Raw genomic sequence first — 23,686 nt, 5'->3', positions numbered from 1 at the left:
GCACCCCTCTGTCCCTCCCAATCTGGGGGCAGCGGGTGCAGGGACTCCGAGGACTTCAGGTGGCTCACCCAGACTGGGCTGCCCCCCAGTAGGAGGGGGCTGGGGGACTGCCTTCACCACCCCAAGGCCCGCTCCCCTGCATGGTACACGCACACAGAGGAGGCACACTGCACGCACATGTCACCTGGGGTCGGGCCCTTTATTGGGGCGGGTTGCTAGAGGCCCCCGCCCGGCAGCTGCACGCGCACAGGCAGCAGGACCTGCAGCTGCTCGGCCGGGGGCCACCGAACCTTGGTGACGAAGAAGAGGCGGAAGTGCTGCAGGCGCGCCTCCTGGAACTGGTTGGGGCTGTACTCGGGCCCATCGGTCGGCCGCAGCAGCGACAGGTACCTCTCCTGCTCCAGCAGCCCGCGGCCCAGCAGCTCCTGCGCCAGGCCTGGCTGCACCGCCTCCAGCTGCTGCTGCACGGCCGGGAACAGATCCACCTCGTGCAGGTCAAACACCAGGGGCTTCCCGAACCTGCGGGGACGGCGTAGGCTGTGGCAGTGAGGGCTGCGGCGAGAGTGGTGTGGCGTCCGGGCGCCTGCCCTCCGCCCACCTCACCTGAGTGCCCCCAGCAGCGCCAGCCGGATCCTCTCCGGCCTCAGGTGGTCGGGGTTCACGGCGTCCACGTAGTTGGTGTCCTGATAGCGCAGGAATGTGGCCGCCTGGCCCGAAGGGTCGATGACAAGAGGCCACCTGGGGGTGGCCTCCAGGTCACTGCCATCTGCTAGAACCCCCAGCCCACCCCTGGCCTGCCGGGACCACTGACCTGCCGTCTGCGCGGATGCGGTCACCCACGTCCTTCATCAGCACGTCGTGGAGCTCGCTGACCTGGCACTTTAGCCCGGGCACCTCCTCCTCCGCTGTGGGGGTGTAAATGTGGGGCCGATGGGAGGGGCGGCCCAGATACCCACCGGGGACCCTCCGCCTCCAGCCCCAGCCCAGCCCCACCCACCCTCCTCGGTCTGCTCCCGCAGCTCCAGCCTGGCCAGGGCCAGCGCCTCCTCCGCCTTCTGGGCCTCCTGCTGGAGCCTGTCCACTTGCTCCTCTGCATCCTTGATGGCCTGGAGGGGGGCCCCCACGCTCTGCTCAGGGCAAGGCTGGACACCAACACCTACCTGCCGTGCACAGCTGGGACCCCTAAGGAAGAGGGGGCGCCCGCCCAAGAGGTGGCTGCTGGAAGCTGACAGCCCAGGGGTGGGGCTCCCCAGGTCCAAGGGGGAGAAGCCAACCTGCAGCGTGAGCTCAGCCAGGCCTACGCCCCTCCGCTCGCACTTGTCGTGCTCCGCGATCCTCCGGTTGAGCTCGCAGTAGGCCTGCTGCAGCTGTGGGAAGGGGGCGAGCCGGCCTCCAGACCAGGTTGGGGTCCACAGGGCGCCTCCGCGCTCCCAGCTCTCCGCCCGCCCGCCCTCCCCTCCGGGGGCAGGCGGCTCACCTGTTGGTGACATTGCTGCTGCTCCTTGGCCAGCTGCTGTACTTTGAGGTTCATGCTGCGGTGGAGGGGGGTGGTCAGAGCAGCCCGGGCCAGCCCCCCGCCTCCCACCCGCCGCACCGTTGGGCCTCTGCCTCCTTGTGCCGCGCCGCCTCCTGGGCCCGGCGTTCCTGCTCCGCCTCCATGTTCCGGAGCATGGCGTCTGTGAGGCTCAGGTCCCACGACTGCAGCACGCTGACCACAGTGTCCAGCGAGGCCACCTAGCGACAGAAGCCACTGGTCAAGAGCTCGGGCCGCCTGTTCTTCACCTGGGGAGGTGCTACAGTCCCACTTCAGACAGGATACCCCTGGGGCAGAAAGGCGGCCCTGACGGTGGGCCAGGGAGGTGCCCGGAGCCTTGACCATCATGATCAGCACCTGTGAAACCGGGCGCTGGAGGGTCCCCACGGCCTCCCTCCCGAAACCTCAGGCTCCGCATCCCCCCACCTGCCCTCCTCCTCCACACCCCACCCACCAGCCCCCACTGCAGGGTCCCTGGCTGCAGCCTTTGCTGTCCCCTCGCAGACCTCCATCTGTAGGACACAGCCCTTGTCCGCACCCATCCCAGGCCCCTCCGCTCCTGCTCCAGAGTGAGGAACGGTGGTAGGAGGCGGGCTTCTCAGCATGGGGCACAGGGGCCTGGCAGCATTTCATTTCTGGACTCAGGAGGTTAATCTGGGTTTAATCGAGCCACACAACTTTGATTTGTACAATGTTCAGTATGTGGTTTGTATTCAAAAAGAAAGTTCAAAGATGTGCAAAATCAGGGATGAGAGAAATGGACAGATGGAGCAGATGAGTAAGTTAATGAATTAAATGACAAAAGAATGAAGGATTCTTGGGTTAATTGAATGAATGGATGAAATAATGAATTGATACATAAAAATTAATAGATGAAGGGATTTAATGGATGAATAACTTAGATAAGAAGGTGGTTGAACAAATGGATAGATGAATCCAATCCAATCATTCAATACAACTTGTGAATGCCTTTCATGTGACAACCAAAAGCACAGTCCCTGCTTTCTCAAAATTTCCTCTCAAGTATGGAATATGCCTGCTGGCCCAGCGGCTAAGACTCGGTGCTCTCATTGCAGGATGAATCCCTGGTCAGAGAACTAGATCCCACACGCCACAACTAAATCCCGGTGCAGCCTAATAAAAATTTTTAAAGAGAATTAAAAAAAATTTTTCCTCAAAATTTACTTCTCTCAAGTAAACAGCATAAGTGGGTGTGTGAATGGATGGATAGATAGCTGTGTGAATTGATAGTAGTTAAATACATGAATAAATGAGGATGGCTTACCGTGGTAGGAAGGGTGAAACAGATACAGTAGCGAGTAGCCAGACCAGCAAGTTTATTAATAAATGACTCATAAGCTAATGAGAAAAGGTGTGAATTGATGAAAGAGTAAATCCACTTCAGGGAAAAAAGATTGGGTTGAGTGGATAAATTTATGAAAACAAGGACAGATGGACAGATGAGGGATGAAGGGATGGCGGACAGAGGCACAGCTAGTGGCTGAGGTCACTCAGTTCTACAGCATTACTGGCGGCTTCCCTCGTGGCTCAGTCGGTAAAGAATCCGCCTGCAGTGTGGGACACCCAGGTTCAGTCCCTGGGTTCGGAAGATCCCCTGGAGAAGGAAATGACAACCCACTCCAGCATTCTTGCCTGGAAAACCCCATGGACAGAGGAACCTGGCGGGCTACAGTCCACAGGGTCACAAGAGTCGAGCACAACTTAGCGACTAAACCACATCACTGACTTCTCTACTTGATTCACCGGTTGCTGAGGTAGGGATGCCGAAATCTGCTACTGTGATTGTGGATTTAGTTCTTGTACTTCTCTGTTTTTGCTTCATGTACAGCTGCAAAAAACATTCAGGATTCTTTTGTCCTCTTGATGAATCCTTTGTGCTTATGAAATGATTATTTTCTCCCCAGTAATATTTTCTGTTAAGTCTACTTTTTCTGATGTTAATATATTCATTTCAGCTTTCTTAGTGTTATCCCAGCACATTTGTCCTGTCCTTTTAATTTTCTATTTGTGTCTTTAAAGTTTGTTTCTTATGGCAGAATACTGTTGAATTTTCAAGAAACATGTACTCATTGGGCTGTACCGGGTCGTTAGCCTGGCACGGAGCCCTCTGTTGCGATGCTGCCATCTCCGGCTGTGGCTCACAGGCGCTGAAGCAGGGTCGGCAGCTGCGGTGCCCGACTGAGCCGCTCCTCTGCACGTGGGATCTCGGCTCCCTGACGAGGGATCTAACCCGCGTGCCCTGCATTGGAAGGTGGATTCTCGACCACTGGACCACCAGCAAGTCACTAGAGTTGGATTTTTTTAATCCAAAAGACAGTCTGCCTTTTAATTGGGGTCTTTTGACCTTCTACACTTAATGAAGCTATTGATATGGTTGAGTTTCAAATTACCCTTTTCTATTGTTTTCTCCTGGTTCTAGTATGATCTTCCTTTTCCTCTTTTTTTACACTATAACTCTATTGATATTTAGTAGTTGCTTTAGGGCTTCCAGCATACGTATACCTCTAACTTATGACAGACTGCCTTTAAATGATATTGTACCACTTTACATACAAAAACCTCCCACAGTATGTTTCATTTCCCCTTGCCAACCTTTATCTTTGTGTCACACAGTTGAAGCAAACAACTATACTTTGTGCAGTTTTCAGTATGTGTACCTCCATGTGTTATAAAACCACAGGACACGTGCCATTATTTTTTGTTTCAACTACCTTCTCAGTAAGTTTAAACAATAAGGCAATATCTCATATATTTACCTACATAGTTACCCTTTCTAGCGTTCCTCTCTTTTGAGTGGATCCGTATTTCCATCTGGCATCCCTTCTATTGGTACGTCTTCCTTCAATGTTTCTTATAGTGTGAGTCCACTGGTGATTGAGTCTTCCAGCTTTGCGTGTCTGCAAAGATATGTCTTTACTTTGCCTTCAGTTATGAAAGATATTTGCACTGAGCATAGCATTGAAGGTTGACAAGATTTGTTTCCTTCTTCAGTACCATTAAAGACGCTGCCCCACTCTCTCCTCACTTCCACTCTTTCCAACAAGAAGTCTGCCATAATCCTTATCTTTGTTTTCCTGTCTATGCCTTTTTTCCTCTGGCTGTTTATAAGATTTCTCTTTAGCACTAGCCTTGAGAAATGTTATCACATTGTGCCTTAGCCTGATTTTTCTCCCTGTTTCTTGTTTATTGAGATTTGAGGAATGCGGTTTATACCTTTCATCAAATTTGGAAACCCTAAGGTTATTATTTCTTCAAGTATATATGTTTATCTGTTTCTTCTCTCCTTTGAAGACTAATTACATACACAGTAGGCCTCCTGAAACTGTCCCACAGCTTGTGCATGGTCATCATTTAGAAGAATTGCTCTTCTGACTGTTTGTATTTGTAGCAGTTTCTCTCTTGTGAGCCTCAAATTCACCAACCTTTAGCTCTGTTCTAAGTTGACATTAATCTCACCTATAGCTTTTTGTTTCTCATTGCAGACTGTCTTTTTTATCTCTAGAATTTAAGCTTTTTATGTCTTCCATTCTCTATTCAATTTTTTGAGCATCTGGAATACAGTTACAATAGCTGTTTACAAGTCTTTTACACTAACTGTGACCCACGTCAGTTTGTTTGTCTTGACTGGACAAGTTTTCTCGTGGTCATATTTTTCTGCTCCTTTGTATGCCCGTAATCTTTCACTGGTGCCAGACAATGTGCATTTTGTCTTGTTAGGAGCTGTATATTTTGTATCTCCATACACGTTCTTGAATTTTGGCATACAGTTAAATTACCTGGGAAGTTTTATCCTTTGGGTCTTGCCTTGAGATTGGCGAGGCTGTACCAGAGCCGCGTTGATCCTCACTACTGAGGCAAGGTCCTTCCAAGTGCCCCACCCAGTGCTGCAAGGGCTGTGAGAGCTCCTGCCCAGGCTGGTGGCGACAGGCTAGGCACTCCCTCCTCCCGTCCTGACAGGTGTTCTGTCCCCAGCCTTGAGGCATTTCCTCACAAGCAGGAGACACCTCATATTCCCTGGATCCCCAAAGGCGCCCTACACACCTCTGGATCTCTATTAAAAATTGTATTGGAGCACAGTTGACTTACAGTGCTTTGCTAGTTTCAGGTATACAGCGAAAGCAATCAGTTACGTCCACACATACAGCCACTGGATTGCATGACTTACCGTTGAGTTTTGAGAGCTGTCTAAATATTGTAAATACGGGTCCTTGGTCAGACGTGTGGTCTGCAAGGATTTTTCTCCTTCTCTGTCTTGTCTTTTCATCCACTTAACAGGGGCTTCAGCAGAGCAAAAGCTTTACATTTTGATGAAGCTCAATTTCTTGGGGTATTTTTCTTTTATAGACTGTGCTTTTTGTCTAAGAAATCTTTCCCAAAGATTTTCTCTTGTGCTCCTCTGTACGTTTTAGAGTTTACGCTTTGCATTTAAATCCATAATCCACTTTGAGTTAGTCTTTTTATAGGGTGCAAGGCTTAGGTCGAGGTTCATTCCTTTGCCTGTGGACGTCCAATTGCTCCAGCACCACCTCTTAAAGAGACTGTCCCTGTTCCCCCCACAGCCAGAGGACTCCTGCTCCCCCCTGCCCAGCTGTGTGCTGCTCCTCTCAGTGCCCCCTGCACCCCTCCCTCAAACTCAGGCACCAGTGGGTTCCACATCCTCCTCAACACCCCTCAGCCCCGGCCCACCAGGGCACCAGCATCTGAGGGGGGGGCCTCCCGGTGCGCTCCTCACTCCAGCCACCCTGAGGCTGTGGCCAGGCCCTTCCGTCCTCCTGGCCTATTGTTCCTTCGTCTAGCATGGAAGCAGTAGTTTGAAGCCAAAGGCTCTGCTGGTCTTTTAAAACCTGTTCTGTTGCTTTTCAAAGAAGAGCAGAGCAGAGCAGAGGAAAGTACAAAGGGCAACCCTGGAGCAGGACCGGGGGCAGGGCTTGCGACTCAGGGGCGGGGCGAGGCTTGAGACTCAACTCAGACTCTCTTAAAGAAGGTGGTGGCACTGGCTGACCCGTTTGCACAGCTGTTCCCAGAGGTCCTGGGCCACCTATCCGACCAGGCCTCCAGGGCCCGGGAGAAATCCAGGCCCCCTCGGTCTCCAGCCGAGGGCCTGGGAAAAGGCCCATTGGTGCTGTTTCCAGATGCCAGGGAGGAGCTGCCAGGCCGAGGCACCTGGGGAAGGGGCTTAGGGATCAATTTTCTCAGAAACGGGAAATTCTGAGGGTGAGGGGCCAGATGTGCAGGCCAAATGCTGCCCTCAACCCCGGGGCCCTGCGCGGCCCCAGGAGCCTTGCTGTCCCCCACCTTCCTTGGAGACAGTACTTCTGAGGCGGACTGAGGGTCCAGGCAGAAGAGAAGAACCCTGGCCAGAGGAGGCCCACGGAAGCCGGGAGCTGTGGTCTTGATGGCGCGTTCCCGGGAAGGCTCACAGCGAGGACTTCCGTAGGGAGAGGGCCTGCTGGGTCCAGGAAGGTCAGGACCCAGCCTGGAGAGCCACCAGGGTCCTGACAGCTTTGGGAGAGGGGGAGCGAGCGTCCCGCGGGAGTTCTGCCCTCCTTCGCGCACCTGCTCGGGGGTGCTCCCGTCGTCCGCATATACCCGGGGGTCAGCTCCGAGCTTCAGAAGCACCTCCACGGCTTCCAGGTGGCCCCCAAAGGCCGCTCGGTAGAGCGGGGTCCGGCCGAAGGCGCCCTGTGGGACACGCTGGCTGAGCAGGGCCCGCCACGGCGAGGCGCGACCGCCAGCCCTCGCGGGCCCCGGTGCCCACCTTGCTGTTGGGACTGGCGCCCTGCTCGGCCAGCAGCTGAATGGCCAGAGACTGCCCGCCCGCCGCCGCCTCGGACAGTGGCGTGTTCCCGCCGCTGTCCTCAAAATCCACCAGGGCCAAGCGCCGCTGCAGCCGCCGCGCCGTTCCCGCCGCGTCGCAACCCACGCCCTCACGGGTCAGCAGCTCGTCCACCTGCGCCAGGCGGGGGTCAGCGGCGCCCCAAGCTCAGGACCCTCCGCCCCGCCGCCCCGCCGCCCACCTCCCGCAGGACCGCCTGGATCTCGCCCAGGTTCCCGTCGAAGGCCGCCTCCAGCAGGCGCGCCCCGCGCAGCCGCTCCTCCTGCCGCCGCCGCTCGGCCGCAGCCGCTTCCTCCTGCCGCCGCCGGGCCGCCTCCTGCTCGCGCCGAACCTGGGCCACGAAGGCCTGCGGGAGATCCAGTCGGGTTACAGCTCAGCCCTGCATCCCACGCCGCACTAGCCCTACAGTGTCCGCCCCCGGCCCTGTGTCCCCGCCCCTAGCCCTACAGTTCCCGCCCTGGCCCTGTGTCCGCGCCCCAAGCCCCACCTGATCTCACCTCCCTCTGCAGCTTCTCCATCAGCTCCTGGTAGTCCTGATGCTCCTGCTGACGGCGGGCCAGCTCCTTTCTCGCCAGGAGTTTCCGGAAGGCACACTGGATGATGGTGGCTGCTCGGTCCTCCGCGGTTGGCCCTGCTAGTGGGGAGAGGGCTTATGGATCCCAGGATTTCTCTCCACGCTGCGATCTTCGCGGCTGCGGGGCCAACACCAGGTGTGCCAGAGCTCCAGGTTAACAAGGCGAGTGGAGTAGGTGAAATCCCTCCCGACTAGACCAAAGGATCAAAAATGTTCTAAAATACACAAACACGACCAAACCAGAGTAACCCAGCGGCAGAGAGCAAATGAGGCTGAGCCAGATCTCTGGCACCAAGCCTGCCCTTCCCCATCCCAGACAGCTGCGACCCTGCAAACACCCTCTGAGCCCGCAGCTTGGGAAGACATGTGGAGATGGTGGTGGGAAACCCAAGCAAGACCGAGAAGCCACTGTTGATCCTCAAAGACACCCTCCCTCTGAAAGCCAGAAGGACCCCCTCCAAATTCAGGCAGCCGTACCCAGAGCCAGGGCCGACAGGGCTGAAGTGAGTGATCTCAAACACAAGTGCACTGGAGCTCAGAAGAGGGAGCCCCTGGGATCTGGGATCCGTTGGCCCTGCACTCAGCCTGGAGCCCGGCAGCACACTCGGCCACAGTGGAGGGTCCCAGCGCTAGAACTAGAAGCGGCATTCACACCCACCTGCCACTCTCTGACCCTGTGATGTGTGACCGCCTAACCTCTCTGCACCTCAGGATCCCTTTCTCTAAATGGGGTGATGACAGTCACACTGCACAGGGCTTTGCAACAGTCCAGTAATAGAACCGGTGAGTCCTGAGAATAACTGCTCAACCTGTGTTCTTGGTTGAGCAAGAACTAAGAGAGCAGAGGAGCAACAGACCCAGCTGCCAAGCTCAGGGTGAAGGAAAGGGCAGGGAGAAGGTGCACACGTGCCCCCAGACGATGCGGCATTCAGGAGACTGGGGAAAAACAAGCAGAAGAGCCTGCTCTCCACAGGCACCGCAAGCTGGGGAGGAGCTTAATAAAAACAGAAATTCAAGGGATCAAAGACAAGAGGAAAAAAACAGAACCAGGAGGCAGATAATAGAGTCATCACAGAAAAGATGGAAGACAATTCTCAGTTCTTTTTTTTTTTTTTTTTTTCTCAGTTCTGCAGGCCAACAACTACAGCAACAGAGGCCGGAAACGAAGCCCGTGTGGTGCAGAGTGGGGCATGCAGGTGAGGGCACAGAGTGAGGACAATGAATTAGTGTCTCTGGAATGTGGAGTCTAGTGATAGGGAAAGTATTTAGAGACAAAACACACAAAAATTTCTGAAATGAATCTTAAGACAAAAAGGACAAAGAATACACCAGGGAGCAGAACAGCTGGCATCGGATATGTCCTATTTAAGTTGCTGGCCCTTCAGGAAAACGTTATTTGAGCACCCAAGTAGGAAATAAATCCAACTATGCTCTCCTGGGACATTTTATAGCGACATCAAATGTAGAAGTCAGCAAATGAGCACAGCCAAATAAATAAATATTTTTAAAATAAAATTTAAAAACTAAAAAAAAAAAATTATTATTCCTGACTGCACTCTGACAGGTACCAGAAGGTGCCAGGAAACAGACCCTAGCGACACAAGCATGCAGTATACTTGGTCATGTTTCTGTCCTTGACCTGGCACCCAGCTCCCTAGCCATGGGAGAGACATGAGATGCCAGTAACCCGGGTGAGAAGTGCAGGAATCACAGTGAATCAAATTCGCACCTGCGGCTGAAAGGGAAGCCTGCGTCCCTTCAGGACACAGCCCAAGACCCACCTCGGTGTGCACAGATCTGCCTCCCAGCCTCCCAGAGGCCCCGGTCCACTGACTAGGGTGACCAGGCCCTGGAGGAAGGACAGCAGGCAGACACTGGGGACTAAGCTCTGGTTCTGAACCAGTTTCCAGGTCCCCCAAACACTGCCGTGTCCACTGGTCAAAGTGGGGCTTATCATGCCCAGGAGACACTGGCTGAGCTGTGCCTGCATTTCTGACTCACAGAGACCACAAGCTGAGGCACGGCCGCTTCCAAGGCCGAAGGACCTGCCGGCAGGCAGAGCGGACGGCCGCCCGCACTGCGCGGAGGGAGCACACAGGCGTGCGGGGGCGGCGTGTGTGGAGGCCACAGCCTCGGGCCTGGACACCCAGTGGTGCGGGCCCCGCCGCCGCTCCGTTTATCTCGCCAGCAGGGGGCGCGGGAGGCGGCGGCAGCGCAGCGCCGCCCGCCTGCCTGCTCGACGTCCCTCTGCTCCGGCGCTGCCAGGCAGCGGCCACACCTGCCGGCTCCCGCAGCCGGCCACGCGCGCCAGGACGCCTCCTTCCGCCTTGCCCGCGGAGAGCGGTCTTTCTGAATCACGATGACCTCGCCCGAAGACCCCTTTGCTGCACCCAGGCCAGTAAGGAGCGTCAGGGGCTGAGCAGATGAAGCAGGGACGTGCAGGTGGGCTCCGGGAAGAGGCCCACGGCGGCCCAACAGTGCTTGTTTAAGCCTCCCCCTGTGAGGCCCCCTGGGAGGGTTCAGAGGACAGCCCTGCATCAAACAGTGAGAAACACCTGTGACCTCACCATCGGCAGGCTGGGCTGGGAGGCCAGTGGGCTGTCCTCAGGTCAGTGGGAGATGGGAGCCCAGAACCAAAGAGGCTGAGCAGCAGCAGTGAGATGTGGGGCCAGGATGCTATCGACATAGGCAGCAGTCGGGGGGACAGTCAGGACGCAGAGACCCCAGGGTGAGAGGCAGGGCAGGCTCCATCCACCCGAAATCTGACATCAGCCACCAGTCTTTGACCCAGTTTCGGACAAAAGTCAAGGTCAAAGACTCACAGCTGCTGTGAGAGAATGCCAGATACCCTTGGAGGCCCTGCAAAGCCTCTCCAAGTGCTCTCCCCAGGCTGGCATTCCCTTGCCCGCCCGGAGGAGTTGGTGGCCTCTGTCAGGGTCAATGATGCCCTGGAGAAACGAGAATAGAGACTTTTGGAGGCCCACAGACGTGATATCTGAACTGACACTGCTGCCTGGAGGGGCGGGGGGTGCATTGTCACATCATCACGGTCCTGTCTTCAGAGCGAAGGCTGAGGGACAGGCGGCGCTGTGGCCCCAGTCCATTCCCAGGTCCATCTGGGACAGGGACACTTGGCTGCTGGCAGAATGCTCACACTGGCTTCTTGACCAGCAGGGCTGTTACCGTAGCAAGAGCCAGAGGGGAGCTTGAGAAACTCCCCGTTCCCACCAGGACCGTGAACAAAATAGAACAATTTCCTGGAGGAAATGAAGAGACTAATACCAGCACCAAAGACATGAGAGACCCCTATAAATACAGTCAGCTGACCTTTGACAAAGGGGCAAAGGCAATGGGTGAAGCCAAGGTGGTCTCTTTAATAGATGCTGCTGGAACACCTGGACGTCCATGTGCAAGAAAGTGAATCTGGACACAGATCTTACACCCTTCATGGAAATCAACTCAAGATGGATCACAGACCTGAATATGAAACAAAACTGGAGCATTCCCTGGTGGCCTAGTGGTTAGGATTCTGGGCTTTCACTGATGCAACCCGGGTTCAATCCTGGGCTGGGTTACTGAGATCCCATATGTCTTACAATCAAACCAAACAAACGAAAAACCCCACAAAACTGATTTCTAGAAGGTAACAGAGGAGAAAACCCATAAGACCTTGCAATGACTTTTTAGGTACCACACCAGAAGCACAATTAATGAAACAACTGATAAGCTGGACTTCACTAAAATGAAAATTTTCTTCTCTACTAAACACAGTCTGGGAGAAATGTTTGCAGAAGACATATCTGATAAAGGACTGTAATCTGAGATATACAAAGAACTCTTAAGACCTAACAGTAAGAAAACAACCTGATTTTAAAATGGGCCAAAGAGCTGAACAGACACCTCAGCAAAGAACCTATACTGTTGGCACAGAAAGCATGTGACAGATGCTCCACATCACCTGTCAGCAGGAAATGCAAAGTGAAACAAGAGTGAGATACCTCTGCAGGCCTGGTAGAGGAACCAGAAGGCGGACACTCTGACACCAGGTGCTGGCGAGGGTGCGGAGCAAGGGAACCCGCGGTCAGTGCCGGTGGGCACGCAGGACGCTGCAGCTGCTTTGGAAGACAGTTAGGCACTTTCTTATAAAACTGCTGCTGCTGCTAAGTCACTCCAGTCATGTCCGACTCTGTGCGACCCCACAGACGACAGCCCACCAGGCTCCCCCGTCCCTGGGATTCTCCAGGCAAGAACACTGGAGTGGGTTGCCATTTCCTTCTCCAAGGTATGAAAGTGAGAGTGAAAGTGAAGTCGCTCAGACGTGTCCGACTCTTCGCAAACCCCATGGACTGCAGCCCACCAGGCTCCTCCATCCATGGGATTTTCCAGGCAAGAGTACTGGAGTGGGGTGCCATTAAAAGTGAACATACTCTAATAATTTAATAACTGTGCTCCCTCGTATTTACCGAAAGGAATTGAAATCTTATGCTCACATCAAATCCTGCACGTGGATGTTTACAGATTTATTATAATTGCTAAAACGTAGACGCAAGCATGATGTCCTTCAGTAGGTGAGTGGGTAACTACACTGTGGTTCATCCAGACAATGGAGCCCTAAAAGGAAGTGAGCTCTCAAGACACAGAAAAACACGAGGTGCCTCCCTGCGGACTGAGCGACTCAGCGCGGTGGGTGGAGAGCTGCAGCCCCCTCTACCCGCAGGAACGCCCCGTGCGGCACAGAGGAGTGCGGCCGGATGTGCTCCTTTCTGTCCTGAAGAACCGCTGTGCGCCTGACGCCACAAGTCCTGGAGTGAGGACCCCGGTTCCTTCACTCAGTAATATGCACTTATGGAGGAACCTTAAATGCATATTCATACTGTTCATGGGGTTTTTAAGGCAAGAATACTGAAGTGGTTTGCCATTCCCTTCTCCAGTGGACCAGGTTTTGTTAGAACTCTCCGCCATGACCCGTCCGTGTTGGTTAGACAAGGCTGTGGTCCATGTGATCAGATGGATAAGAGGCTTATGGAAGCTTCCTGATGGGAGAGACTGACTGAAGGGGAATCTGGGTCTTGTTCTGATGGGCGGGGCCATGCTCAGTAAATCTTTAATCCAATTTCCTGTTAATGGGCGAGGCTGTGTTCCCTCCCTGTTATTTGACCTGAGACCAAACTATGGTGGAGGTAATGAAGATAATGGCATGAGAAAAAGTTGGCTCAAAACTCAACATTCAGAAAACCAAGATCATGGCATCTGGTCTCATCACCTCCTGGCAAATAGATGGGGAAACAATGGAAACAGTGACAGTTTATTTTGGGGGGCTCCAAAATCACTGCAGATGGTGACTGCAGGCATGAAATTAAAAGACACTTGCTCCTTGGAAGGAAAGTTATGACCAACCTAGATAGCATATTAAAAAGCAGAGACATTACTTTGCCAACAAAGGTCCGTCTAATCAAAGCTATGGGTTTTCCAGTAGTCATGTATGGATGTGAGAGTTGGACTAATAAAGAAAGCTGAGCGCCAAAGAATTGATGCATTTGAACTCTAGTTTTGAAGAAGACTCTTGAGAGTCCCTTGGACTGCAAGGCAATCCAACCAGTCCATCCTAAAGGAAATCAATCCTGAGTATTCACTGGAAGAACTGATGCTGAAGCTGAAACTCCAATACTTTGGCCACCTCATGTGAAGAACTGACTCATGTGAAAAGACCCTGATGCTGGGAAAGATTGAAGGTGGGAGGAGAAGGGGACGACAGAGGATGAGATGGTTGGATGGCATCACCGACTCAATGGACATGAGTTTGGGTAAACTCCAGGAGTTGGTGATGGACAGGGAGGCCTGGCGTGCTGCAGTCCATGGGGTCGCAAAGAGTCGGACACCCCTGAGCAACTGAACTGAACTTAAATGCATATTACTCAGTGAAAAAAACAATCCGAGAAGGCTATAATACTGTATGATTCCAAGTATCTGACGTCCTGGAAAAGGGAAAACTATGGAGACAATAACAAGACTGGTGGTGGTGAGGGATAGAAGTGGGTATGAGGAACAGACAGAACAGGGGGGAATTCTAGGGCAGTGAAAATCCTCCGTGTGATGGCACAATGATGTGTACGTGTCATTAACATTTGTCCAAACCCACAGGATATACAACACCGAAAGCAGACCCTAATGTGAACCGTGGTGTGTCCGTGAGGCTCGTCAGCTGTCAGCAGTGTGAGTGGGGGTGCTGATAACGGGAGAGGCCGTGCATGTGTGGCGGGCTGGGCGTCTATGGGAATCTCCTGCGTTCCCCTCAATGCTGCTCTCAAAGAATAAAGCCTAAATTGAAAACCCAAAGACCTGAGGAAATCAGGTGTGGCGGTGCCCATCACGTCTCCGCTAAATTCACCTGTCTGGCCTCTGCAAGAAACAATGGAGGGAGAAGATGGATGAAGGCAATGCGTACAGACGGCGGGCCAAGCAGGGCCACCCTGGGCTTCGGGCACCTGGCGTGTGGCGGCGTCTGGCCCGTGGTGCTCTCCCATCCACGCCAAGCAGCAGGCCCTCTCTGCCCTGTCTCAGGACCATGTTATTCTCGGCAGGCAAGATGGCAGCCCCTGCCGACGCCCCTGTCTTGTTCCCGGGAGTCTGTGAACATGCTGTGTTACATGGCAAAGGCCTTAAAGACTGAAGGCAGAACTAGGGCCGCTGTCAGCTGACCTGAAGACAGGAAGCCAGCCGGGGTCATTGGAGTAGGCGCAGGAGAAGACGCAGAGGAGCTGGGACTTGAGAAGAGGCTGCTGATTGTGGACAGGGAGGGAGCAGCCCTGAGCCAAGGAATGCGGGCGCCTGCAGGAGCTCAAGAGGACAAAGGACAGATCCTCCTCTAGAGCCTGCAGGAAGCAGCTTGATTTTAGTCCAGTGAGGCCCAGGTCAGCCTTCTCACCCACAGAACTGCAAGACAGTAAATCTGTGCTGTTGAGACACTAAAAGTACATTAACTGTTGTTACAGTAGCTACAGGGAACTAGCACAGAAACCCACGTCATCGCAACAACTCATGGATCCAGGCAGATCCAGAGGATGGGAGACTAACCCACACTAATGAGGAGTTTAGAGCTTGCAGATCTGGGACGTGCCAGGATACCTTAAAGGTAAGAGCTAAGCTGTCATGCCTCGGACCTCCTTCCGTCAAGAGGCCCAGAGCTTGGCAGGCCTCTCAGGACTTCAGTGCAGCTGGTGCTGTCTCTGGGAATAGCATCCCACCCGTGTCCTGGGAGGTCCAGGAGGCTAACAGTCAAGCCCAGGGGTTCTGGTGGAGGCGTGTGCTGCCAGGCTGGCTGGCCGGCAGGTCTGACAAGCTGAAGGTGTATACTCGTGGGGAGGAGGAGGCCGGGGGGACCCAGTGGGAGAGCCGCAGCACAGACTTCAGGCTCCAGAGCAAGGCTGTGCCTCCCCTGAGAACATGGTTCTGGATCTGGATAACAGCTCTGGGATGGGGAGGGCCCTGGTGGAGCCTGGAGTCCAGCCAGGGCTCTAGAGGACAAGCAGCCTGAGTCCCCACCCTGAGCCGGGGTCCTAGCTCTGGGACTTGTGGCGCCGGCACACACAGTAGTCCTTCACAACAGAAAGGAACACATCCCGATGCACTCCTCTCTGCCGCAACATTGCTCCTGGAGGTGGACAGGGGACTCCGGCTCGATCCACAGAGCTCAGTCCACACAGAGGCGCCCCTCAGACTGCCCGCTGCCGCCTCACAGCTCCTCTCGGGAGGTCCCAGCGGAGGAGAGAATCTCCCAGGGGTACCCGGTTCATGGCGGGGAGAGTGGCCTGCGGTGTGCAGGTAGACGACTCCAGGACAACGGGAAGGGCTTAGCCAGCATCGGGAGCCTGAAGTGAACAAGTCTGGAATGACGGCGGGCAGGCCTGAGAAAGGTGTGCGGGCCGACTGGCAGCACAAGCCCCTCTCGTCAAGGCTGATCTAGGCCGGCTACTGACCTGCCAAGTAACTGTTTTGACATCAACTCATGCACTCAAGCTGACAATTTGGACAGATTGTCAGAAATGTGGGTGGTGAGAGGAGGACAGATCCTCTCTGGGGCAGGGGGGCTTCTTGGAACAGACCAGAGTGTGAATATGCTGGAAGGGTACCCACTGCAGGGAGCCGAGGCTCCCAGACACATGAGCATGGCCGCAGGAGAAGGTAGGGGTTGGGGGTGCGTGCACTTCTGGCCGCCCAGCCCCGAGCGAAGCAGTCCTGCGTGACACCTCCACCGTGAGGGGACCCCGATTGTACAGGCTGAAGTCTAGGCTCTGCAGTTGCGTCTGTCCTCTGGGTCGAGGCCGCGCCTGCAGACCAGTAACACGTCCGTGGTCCTGGCACCCACCCTGCCTAAGTGGGGGACCCGCCTCCTGCAGAAAGAGGCGAAGCAACGGCAGGTCTTGTGTTACTCCAGGTCCACAGACAAGGGTGGACCGACCTGTTGAAGGCTCGAGACCCTGACCTTGTGAGGCTGGTTTCCGTTCTGGAAAATTCAGTAGGAGCCCACTTGCCACTACAGAAACCCACAAGGAGGGGGCAGACACCGGTCTCTCCAGGGCCTGACAACGGGAGCAGGACCTAAGGGCAGACTGGGCTTCTCACCAGGCGCCTGGATCTTGAGAAAGTGACATCAGGACACAAGCCCTGGCGACAGCCCTTGGCGGAGCAGCAGGGAGAACACAGGGGCGGCGCCACCCGGGCAGGGCTCCCGGGGCCCAGCCTGCCTGTCCTCCACTGCCTCTCATTTCTGCTGCTCTCCAGGCCCCATCTGCTGCTACTGGACATTCTCCCAATACATAGGTTGGGCATTAAAACTTCTATAAAACTGACAGTCAGGATTCTGCAAGCCTTCTGGGGTCCGGCCCTGTCCTCAGGACAAGGTCAGGCTCCTCACCCTGGCCCTTTCGGGGTCCGGGGGGAAACCAAGGTGACTGGCAGTGCTGGAAGTCTATCTGGGGGTGAGGCCAGAGCCACCTGGGGAGGACCACACTTGCAGGAGAGACTGGCTACTGGTGGCTGCGACACGGAGGGGAATGGAGGGGCCAGTTCAGAGCCAGAGTCAGCTGGCGGGGCGAGAGGGGATGTGGGGGCACGGAGCTGGCAGCGGGCAGCAGCGTGAACACAGGCTCACCAGGGAGCAGAGCCAGGGCAGACACGCGAGGGCCTTGACGGTGTGAAACCTGGAAGTGCCGCAGAGATTGAGGACACCCGGGGGGTAGGTGCGCCTGAATGCGGGTCTGGGCCGCAGGAGGGAACTTTTCCTAGAGATTCTGCTCCGGAGGCCGCTGCCAAGAGACCATGACTCAGGCCTGGGACTGAGAGCGCACACCCCGACCCCAGGGACGCTCTGCCAGGGCGGAGGGGGTCCCGCTGGAGTTGCAGGCGTACGGGAGAGGGGCCCCGCGAGGCCGCTCCGCAGGCGCGCTCCAGCACACGCGTTCGCGGGGCGTGTACACACGGAGACGGCCCAGTGTCCAGCCCCCGGCCCGTGAGCGCACTGGGGAGCGTGGGTTCTCACCTGCAGGGGCCTCCGGGCGCTCCGGGGTCGCGAGCCCCATGGCCTGTGGGCCGGTCTCCCTCTGCGGCTGGCGGCTCTCTCCGGGTTTCCCTAGGGGAGGGGGCGGTCAGTGGGGTAGGAGTGGGCGCGAGCTCGGCCCGGAAGAGCTGCCGCCCGCAGCCTCCTCGCGAGGCGACCAGGGCCGGGCCACGGCCGCAAGAGGGCGCCGGCGAGCAGGCCCGCCCGTACGTGGGCCGAGCTCCAGGCCCGGAGCCCAGGTGTGGCGAAGCCGCCGCAGGACTCGCCGCCCGCCCTACCCCGCCCCTAACACTGCACCCGCCCGGTGCCACTTCCCGTGCCCCGACGCTACTCCCGCTCTGTGCCTCTGTCTACCTACCGCGAGGCCTCTGGGGCAAGGGCTGAGCGAGAGGGGTGCAGCCGGCGGGGCTGGGCCGGGCCAACCAGTTCAGCCAGTGTGACGGAGCCGGCTGGGATGGGGCCCTGGGCGTGGGTGTGAGTCAGCGGCCCCCGGGCTGGGGAAATGACGGGGAGGAGCCGTGCGTGGGGCCCCCTCCCACCAGGAAGCGGGGGGGACGCCGCCAGGCAGGCTGGCCCTGCGCGCCTCCCCCACAGCCGTCCCCAGGGATCCAAAGGCTGGCCCCTGTGGGCAGAACCGCCGAACCCCCAATCAGGACGTCCTCAAGAGTCCTGGCTCAGCTCAGGACAGGCCGGCCTCTTCCTTACTGCCCCATGTCAGTCCACTAAATGCCATCTGGGCCTTCCAACTTCCAGCCTCTTCCCCCAAGTCCCTGGCACCCGCCCCGCACCCCTCCCCCAGCCCCTGGCCCCCAGCGGAAGTCTCCCCCAGAGGGGGCAGTGGGTCCATCAACTGCACAGAACCCACCCCACCCCACCCCCGCAGCTCCCCCAACCACCAGGTGGTTTTCTCCAACCATACTGGCTCTGGGCTGGGGCCAGGGGCTCCTGTGGCAGTTGGGTTAGAGCAATCTGCAACCGGTGAGCACCCTGCCTGGATGGTTGGTGCGGCCCGGGACGCAGCTCCGAGCCCCGTGGGCTGCAGCTGGAGTTTCCCGGGAGCAGGGGAGGACGGGGTGGGACGGGGTGGGGGGGCACCGGTGCCCGCCCAGGGCAGGACCAGACGCGTCCCGACACACAGCCCGCAGTCTGGCTGCCGAGTCGCCTCCTCCAGTTTCTCTCAGTCTCCCTCCCAGTCTGGCCGAAGAGGCCTGTGCCCCAGCAGCCCTGCGCCGTGTCAGCGCGTTAGTCAGCCTCGCGCCGGGTGAGCCACCGCGCCGCCAAGTCCCTATAAACTCCCTGGCGCGGCCCAGCCCGCGGAGTGGGTCTGTGAGGCCCACAGACAGAGCCCGGGCCAGTGCCTCAGCCGGGGTGCCAGCCCAGGGAAGGGCAGACACGAGGGGCCGCAGGAGCGGAGGGCCCACCGTGGCCTCTCAGGGGAGCCCCCTGGGCCCGCCTGACTGAGGCCGGCCAGCCGATAAGCCGGGGCCCCCGAGGAGCAGACACCTGGTAAAACAGGCACCAGATCGGGGGCATGTCTGGCAAACGAAGTAGAGCTCGCAAACCCCGGCCCAGGAGGGCGGGCAGGGCACAGAAGGCCACTGGGCAGCAGGGCCCTAAGGCCAGGCCCCCGCCCCCCGCCCCAGGGTGCCTGGGGGACGAGGCGGGGGTGGCCCCCACAGGGCACGTGACCAGCAGCAAACTGGCTCCCCAGGGGCACCCCAAGGTGGCCAGACCAGAGCGGCCACAGGAAGCCGAGAGGCCGGAGCAGGCCGCTGCCGTGGGGTCCGAGCTGGTGCTTGTGCCCGCTGCGGACATGGAGGGCTACGGGGTGGGAGGCCTGGTGCCAGGCCTGGGCCCGGAACTGCTGAGGCTCCACGAGGTCGAGCTGTGCCTGGCCCAGGAGCAGCTGCTGCTGGAGGACCGGCGTCGGCAGGCCCAGCTGCACATGCGGCTGTGGCAGGAGGAGCAGCTCTGGCTGCAGCAGCTCCAGGAGCAGCAGGCCTGGGTGCACGTGGAGGGGCTGGAGCTAGCCCTGGCCTTGGAGCAGCTCCGCAGCGAGGGCCTTGAGGCGCTGCAGACCCAAGACCCGGTAAGGCCTGGAGGGGACTGGGGTGGAGGAGGCTGACCATCTCAGGGGTGTGGCGACCATGGCAACAACCCGCGGCAAATCTGTGGCCCAAAGTGAGGCTGGTGCCCACTGCACGGGGCACTGCAAGGACCACTCGACAGGAAGCCCTCCCGGGCTGGCCCGATGCTAGAAAGCAGAGGGAGCCCAGGAGGGGGCTGTTCAGGGAAACTGAGGCAGAGGTGTCTCTGCAGAGCACCCAGGCATCCTGGCCAGGTGGGCCGGGGCAGGAACTGTCCAGCACAGCGTTTGGGACATGTAGGGTGAGGGCCGGGTCCCGAGCCCAGTTGGACAGTCAGCAGGCAGGACCAGCATCCCCTCCCCCGCCCGACACAGCTTCCTGGCCACCTGCCCGGCCTCCTGTTTATTGCAGAGCCTGTTCCCAGGGCTTGAGATGAGATGGCGGAAGCCACCTGAGCCATCATCCTCATTCCAGGAGCGCTGCCGCCTCAGACGCAGCTGGGGCTATTTTGGGGAGCTAGGGTCTAACCCAGCTTGGCGTGGAAGAGTGGGCACCACCATCCCGCCAGGTCTGGGGATCTGGGAGGCCTCTGGGATCCAGGCCCGCTTAGGCAGGGGGGCTGAAGCTGGGGAACAGGGTGTGGGGCTCCCCTACTGAGCCTAGACCCCAGTACAGGCGTGTGTACAGGGAGGACCCCTAGCCGCAGCCTAGAAGGTGTTGGCAGCCTAGCAAAAACTCAGATGAGTGCTGTGACAGAAAAAATGGGACTCAGAGAAGAGCGACCGTGGGTCAGGGTGGACATGGGAGGAGATGCACTTCCTAGCCCATGGCGGGACTGAGCCAAGGGCAAGCTGTCACCTTTCAGCTTGGAAGTAGCTAAAGAGAGCATGGCCTGAGGGAGCAGCAGACAAGGAACAGCACAGCATGGCCTAGGTGGTGCAGAGAGCCAGAGGGGACTGCGCACTGTCTCGGAGTCCCCAGCGTGGGTTCAAGCCCTCATGTTTCAGAACCTATATTCAGTCCCCACAGGCCTGCTGCCTGTCTCCACATGTCCTAAAGTTATGCTCTGAACACTGTCCTTGGGACCCCAACCCCAGGGGTACAGTCCCAGGGTCAGAATCTTGAAGGGACATCTGAGCTCTGACTCCTCTGTCTCAGGGAAGGGTCTTCCTGGGCTGCTGCACAGCAGGTGTCACAAGTCAGAGTCTGAGCCAGGCTGGAGGTCAGAGGGGTCACACTCACCGGCAGGGGCCCGTGGCTTGGCTCTGGGGAAGGACTTCCCTGGCGCAGCTCTGGGTCCCCCCTTCTTACTGCTCATTCTCCTGTGAGGGGAAGGTCGGAGGGTGTGCTCAGAGTGGCAGAGGCAGTGGGGACAGCATCACATGGACCTGCAGGAACAGACAGCAGGTGCCAAACTGGGGAACACAGGATCACCCCCAAATGCAGCTTCCTGCCGGCTTCCTTGCCCGCCCGCCTGCCCCTGGTTCTTGGCGTGTGCATGCCCAGTAGCTTGGGTGGGAACACTTGGCAAGAACATCTGGCCACAGCTTGTCCCCCTTGCCCTCACGTCCCTGCCCCCTCAGCCTGGCTCACCCATCCTTACCCCAGGATTGATGTCTGGTACCCATCTCCTGGCTGCAGACCACTAGGCTGAGCCAGCTTCGTTTTAAACAGCAGCCTGAGCCGACCTGGCCTTGCAGAAGCCTCTGTGCCCCTGCTGCCCCCAGCCCTCCCCCCACACCCCACCCCTCTCTCGTCTTGGCCTTGGCAGGAGGTGTTGTCGGGGCCGGGAGCAACACCCCTCTCCCTGGCCCACTCGGCTGACCCCCAGATACATTTCCCCAGGGGGGCCTCCCCTGCCCCAGGCTGTGTTGCTGCCCCCCTCCCCCGAAGCACTGCTGCCTAGGTGCTGCCTGAGCGCACACCTGTGTTCCCACCGTGGATGTCACTGAGAGTTTGGGGAAGGAGCAAATGCAACTGGGAATGACCCTGAAAGTTGGGACAAGGTGACCGGAGACTGGCTGAAATGGATGGGCACTATGGCAGGGGAGGGACAGAGCTTGAGGTGGGAGGGCAGCGGCAGGTGCTGCCATGGGCTTGGGCAGATGGTCGAGGGCTGGGCGGGGCCTGTGTCGTGTAAGGGCCCCTCACAGAAGGTCTGATGGGGAACTGGGGTTCTGAGGAGGAATCTGAAGTGTTTGTGGGGGAGGCTGGGGGGCTGGGGCAGCTAAGGAAGGGAGTGTGAGTGTGTATGCGTGCATGCACATAAGTGTGGCGGGAGTGTGCGGGGCTCAGGGACTTGCAGGGCCCCGGTTTCTGAGGGACTCTGGGTGCTCACATAGGTGCCTGTATGTTGCAGGGTTCTGTGGCGGATGGCCCTGCTTGTGTGCAGAGTCTGTGCAGCAGAGCGTCCTGTACGTGTGGACGCGGGCGTGCGCCTGACTACAGCAGGTGCAGGCCTCCATGTGCTTGTAGGGTCCTATATGGACCTGGGTTTCTATGTGCATCGGGAGCGGGGGTCCCATGTAAGTGGGGGTCAGTGTGTGTGTGTGTGTGTGTGTGTGTGTGTGTGTGTGTGTGGAGTCCTTTGTGTGTGCAGGTCCCTATATGCCTGTACAGTTCCTGTCCACAGGTGTATGCTACATGTGTGTGGGTGTGCCAGTGCGGGGAGGGGACTGACGTGGGGAAGTGTCCCCAGTGTGCAGTGGGTCTCCTATACGCGTGTAGGGTCCCGGATACCTGTGGGCATCAGAGTGTGCGGGGGTGGGGCTGTCCCTGTGTGGTGGGGGGCACTCTGTGCTCACAGGCCCCCAGGCCCTGCCCTGCCCAGGGCTCGGCGCAGCCCTCAAGGTCTCACCTGCTTCACCTGCCTCCCCCAACTCGTAGGCAAAGCCAGAAGCACCGCCCCCCGCGTCGGGCTGGCCCGTTTCCTAGCGACTAGCCGGAACTTCCGAGTCACCCCGACTTCCGGGGCGAGGGTCAAGGGTCAGGCTTAGGGCCCTCGAGCCTTCGGCGAACAGATGGGCGCCTGGGGACGCGGGGCCCCGGAAGTCGGGGCCTCAGCGGTCTCCCGGGGTCCCGGGCTGGGGTCCCGGGCCGTTCCGCCGTGGGGGGTTAGGCGAGGGTCCCGGGAGCGGCGGCGGCGGGCGGGCGGCGCAGGAATTCGGGCGCGCCGCGGGTGGGGCCGCCCCGCCCCCAGGTGCTGCCCGGGCAGGCAGGCGGCAGGGGCGGCGGGCGGGGCGGGGGCGGGCGCGTGAATCAGGCCGCGCGGCGGGCGGGCCGCGGCAGGGAGTGGCTGCCGGACCGACCGGACCGCGAAGCCGCTGGGCGGCGGTCGGCTCCTGCTGCCCTTGTCCCGAGACCCCGCGCACCTGGCCAGGTAGGGCCCCCTCCTCGGGCTCCGGCCGGGCGGGGCGCGCGGAGAGGGAGGCCGCGGCGGGGTGGGGCGGGTCGGCACAGTCGGGCCCCCCCGGCGCGGCCTCACCTGGGCGGCCAACCCGCCCGCACCTGGGCTGCGTCGGCGCGACCCAGAGCGAGGCGGTGGGAGCGCGGCCGCGCGCGAGGGGGTCGGGCAGGGTCTGCCGGAGTTGGGGCCGAGGGGGCGCCACGGCCGCGTGTGCTGGTGCGATCGCGGGCGCCCTCGCTCGACGCCGGCCCGAGAGAAGCGAGTGGGAAGGGGCCCCGGGCCCAGATCGAGACAGCCCAGGCCGCCCGCCTTGCTCCTACCCTCGTGGCCTCGCTGGGGTCTGGAGAGCGTGCCGGGCCTGGCCTAGACCCTTCCTGGGGGTGCACCTTCTAGGCCGCCGTGGACTGGGGGTGGCCCGCGTGACCAGAGCTCTGTATGGTTCCCTCCGTGGGGCGCACGGTTCCCTGGCGCCCAAGTCCCTGGACTGGGTGGGTGGACGGGACTCTTGGCCCATGCAGCGTAACTTCCCGGAGTTCAGTCACCCCCTTTGGCCCTGCAGTGTGCACTGGAAAGCTGCAGCTCACCCACTTCCAGACCAGGAGCCGCCTCTGCGGGAATCCCAGGCCCGTCCTCCTCCTGCGGCCTAAAGCCCCTGCCTGCCTGGCGCAGGGC

At 58.5% G+C, this 23,686-nt stretch overlaps 1 protein-coding gene across 14 annotated transcripts; it reads right to left on the bottom strand.

The window, feature by feature from the left end:
• Positions 1 to 44: 44 nt before the first annotated feature.
• Positions 45 to 22,986, bottom strand: IQANK1 (IQ motif and ankyrin repeat containing 1). 14 transcript variants are annotated; one of them, XM_070382499.1, is made up of 15 exons: positions 22,466 to 22,986; positions 20,851 to 20,996; positions 17,504 to 17,593; positions 7,889 to 8,025; positions 7,573 to 7,737; positions 7,314 to 7,505; positions 7,112 to 7,237; positions 4,324 to 4,452; positions 1,595 to 1,734; positions 1,478 to 1,532; positions 1,275 to 1,367; positions 1,161 to 1,182; positions 812 to 905; positions 604 to 738; positions 45 to 519 (listed from the first exon to the last, which is right to left on the bottom strand). In XM_070382499.1, the coding sequence occupies exons 2-15, from the start codon at positions 20,924 to 20,926 to the stop codon at positions 216 to 218; spliced, it is 1,758 nt and encodes a 585-aa protein (XP_070238600.1). In that variant the 5' UTR covers positions 20,927 to 20,996; positions 22,466 to 22,986; the 3' UTR covers positions 45 to 215. The 14 variants fall into 14 exon arrangements, 13 of the variants coding, with proteins under 13 accessions (XP_070238600.1, XP_070238597.1, XP_070238599.1 ...); XM_070382496.1 differs by lacking the exon at positions 1,161 to 1,182 and adding an exon at positions 998 to 1,106 and having other exon boundaries at positions 22,466 to 22,582; XM_070382498.1 differs by lacking the exon at positions 1,161 to 1,182 and adding an exon at positions 998 to 1,106 and having other exon boundaries at positions 7,889 to 8,022; positions 22,466 to 22,581.
• Between the last annotated feature and the right edge of the window lie 700 nt (positions 22,987 to 23,686).

This window comes from Bos mutus, chromosome 14 (genome assembly GCF_027580195.1).
Source record: "Bos mutus isolate GX-2022 chromosome 14, NWIPB_WYAK_1.1, whole genome shotgun sequence".
Taxonomy (NCBI): domain Eukaryota; kingdom Metazoa; phylum Chordata; class Mammalia; order Artiodactyla; family Bovidae; genus Bos; species Bos mutus.
Note: the sequence above shows the minus strand (reverse complement) of the source record. Positions and strands in the feature narration are given on the sequence as shown.

Bases quoted from the DNA above. Each gene is read 5' to 3' on its own strand.
- IQANK1 (XM_070382496.1), bottom strand. From the start codon at position 20,926: ATGAGCAGTAAGAAGGGGGGACCCAGAGCTGCGCCAGGGAAGTCCTTC. The intron at 8,026-17,503 runs GTGAGAACCCAC...TCTCCCCACTAG, and splicing joins GCGCCCGGAGGCCCCTGCAG to CAGGGCCAACCGCGGAGGAC. The intron at 7,506-7,572 runs GTGGGCGGCGGG...CGCCTGGCGCAG, and splicing joins TCCAGGCGGTCCTGCGGGAG to GTGGACGAGCTGCTGACCCG.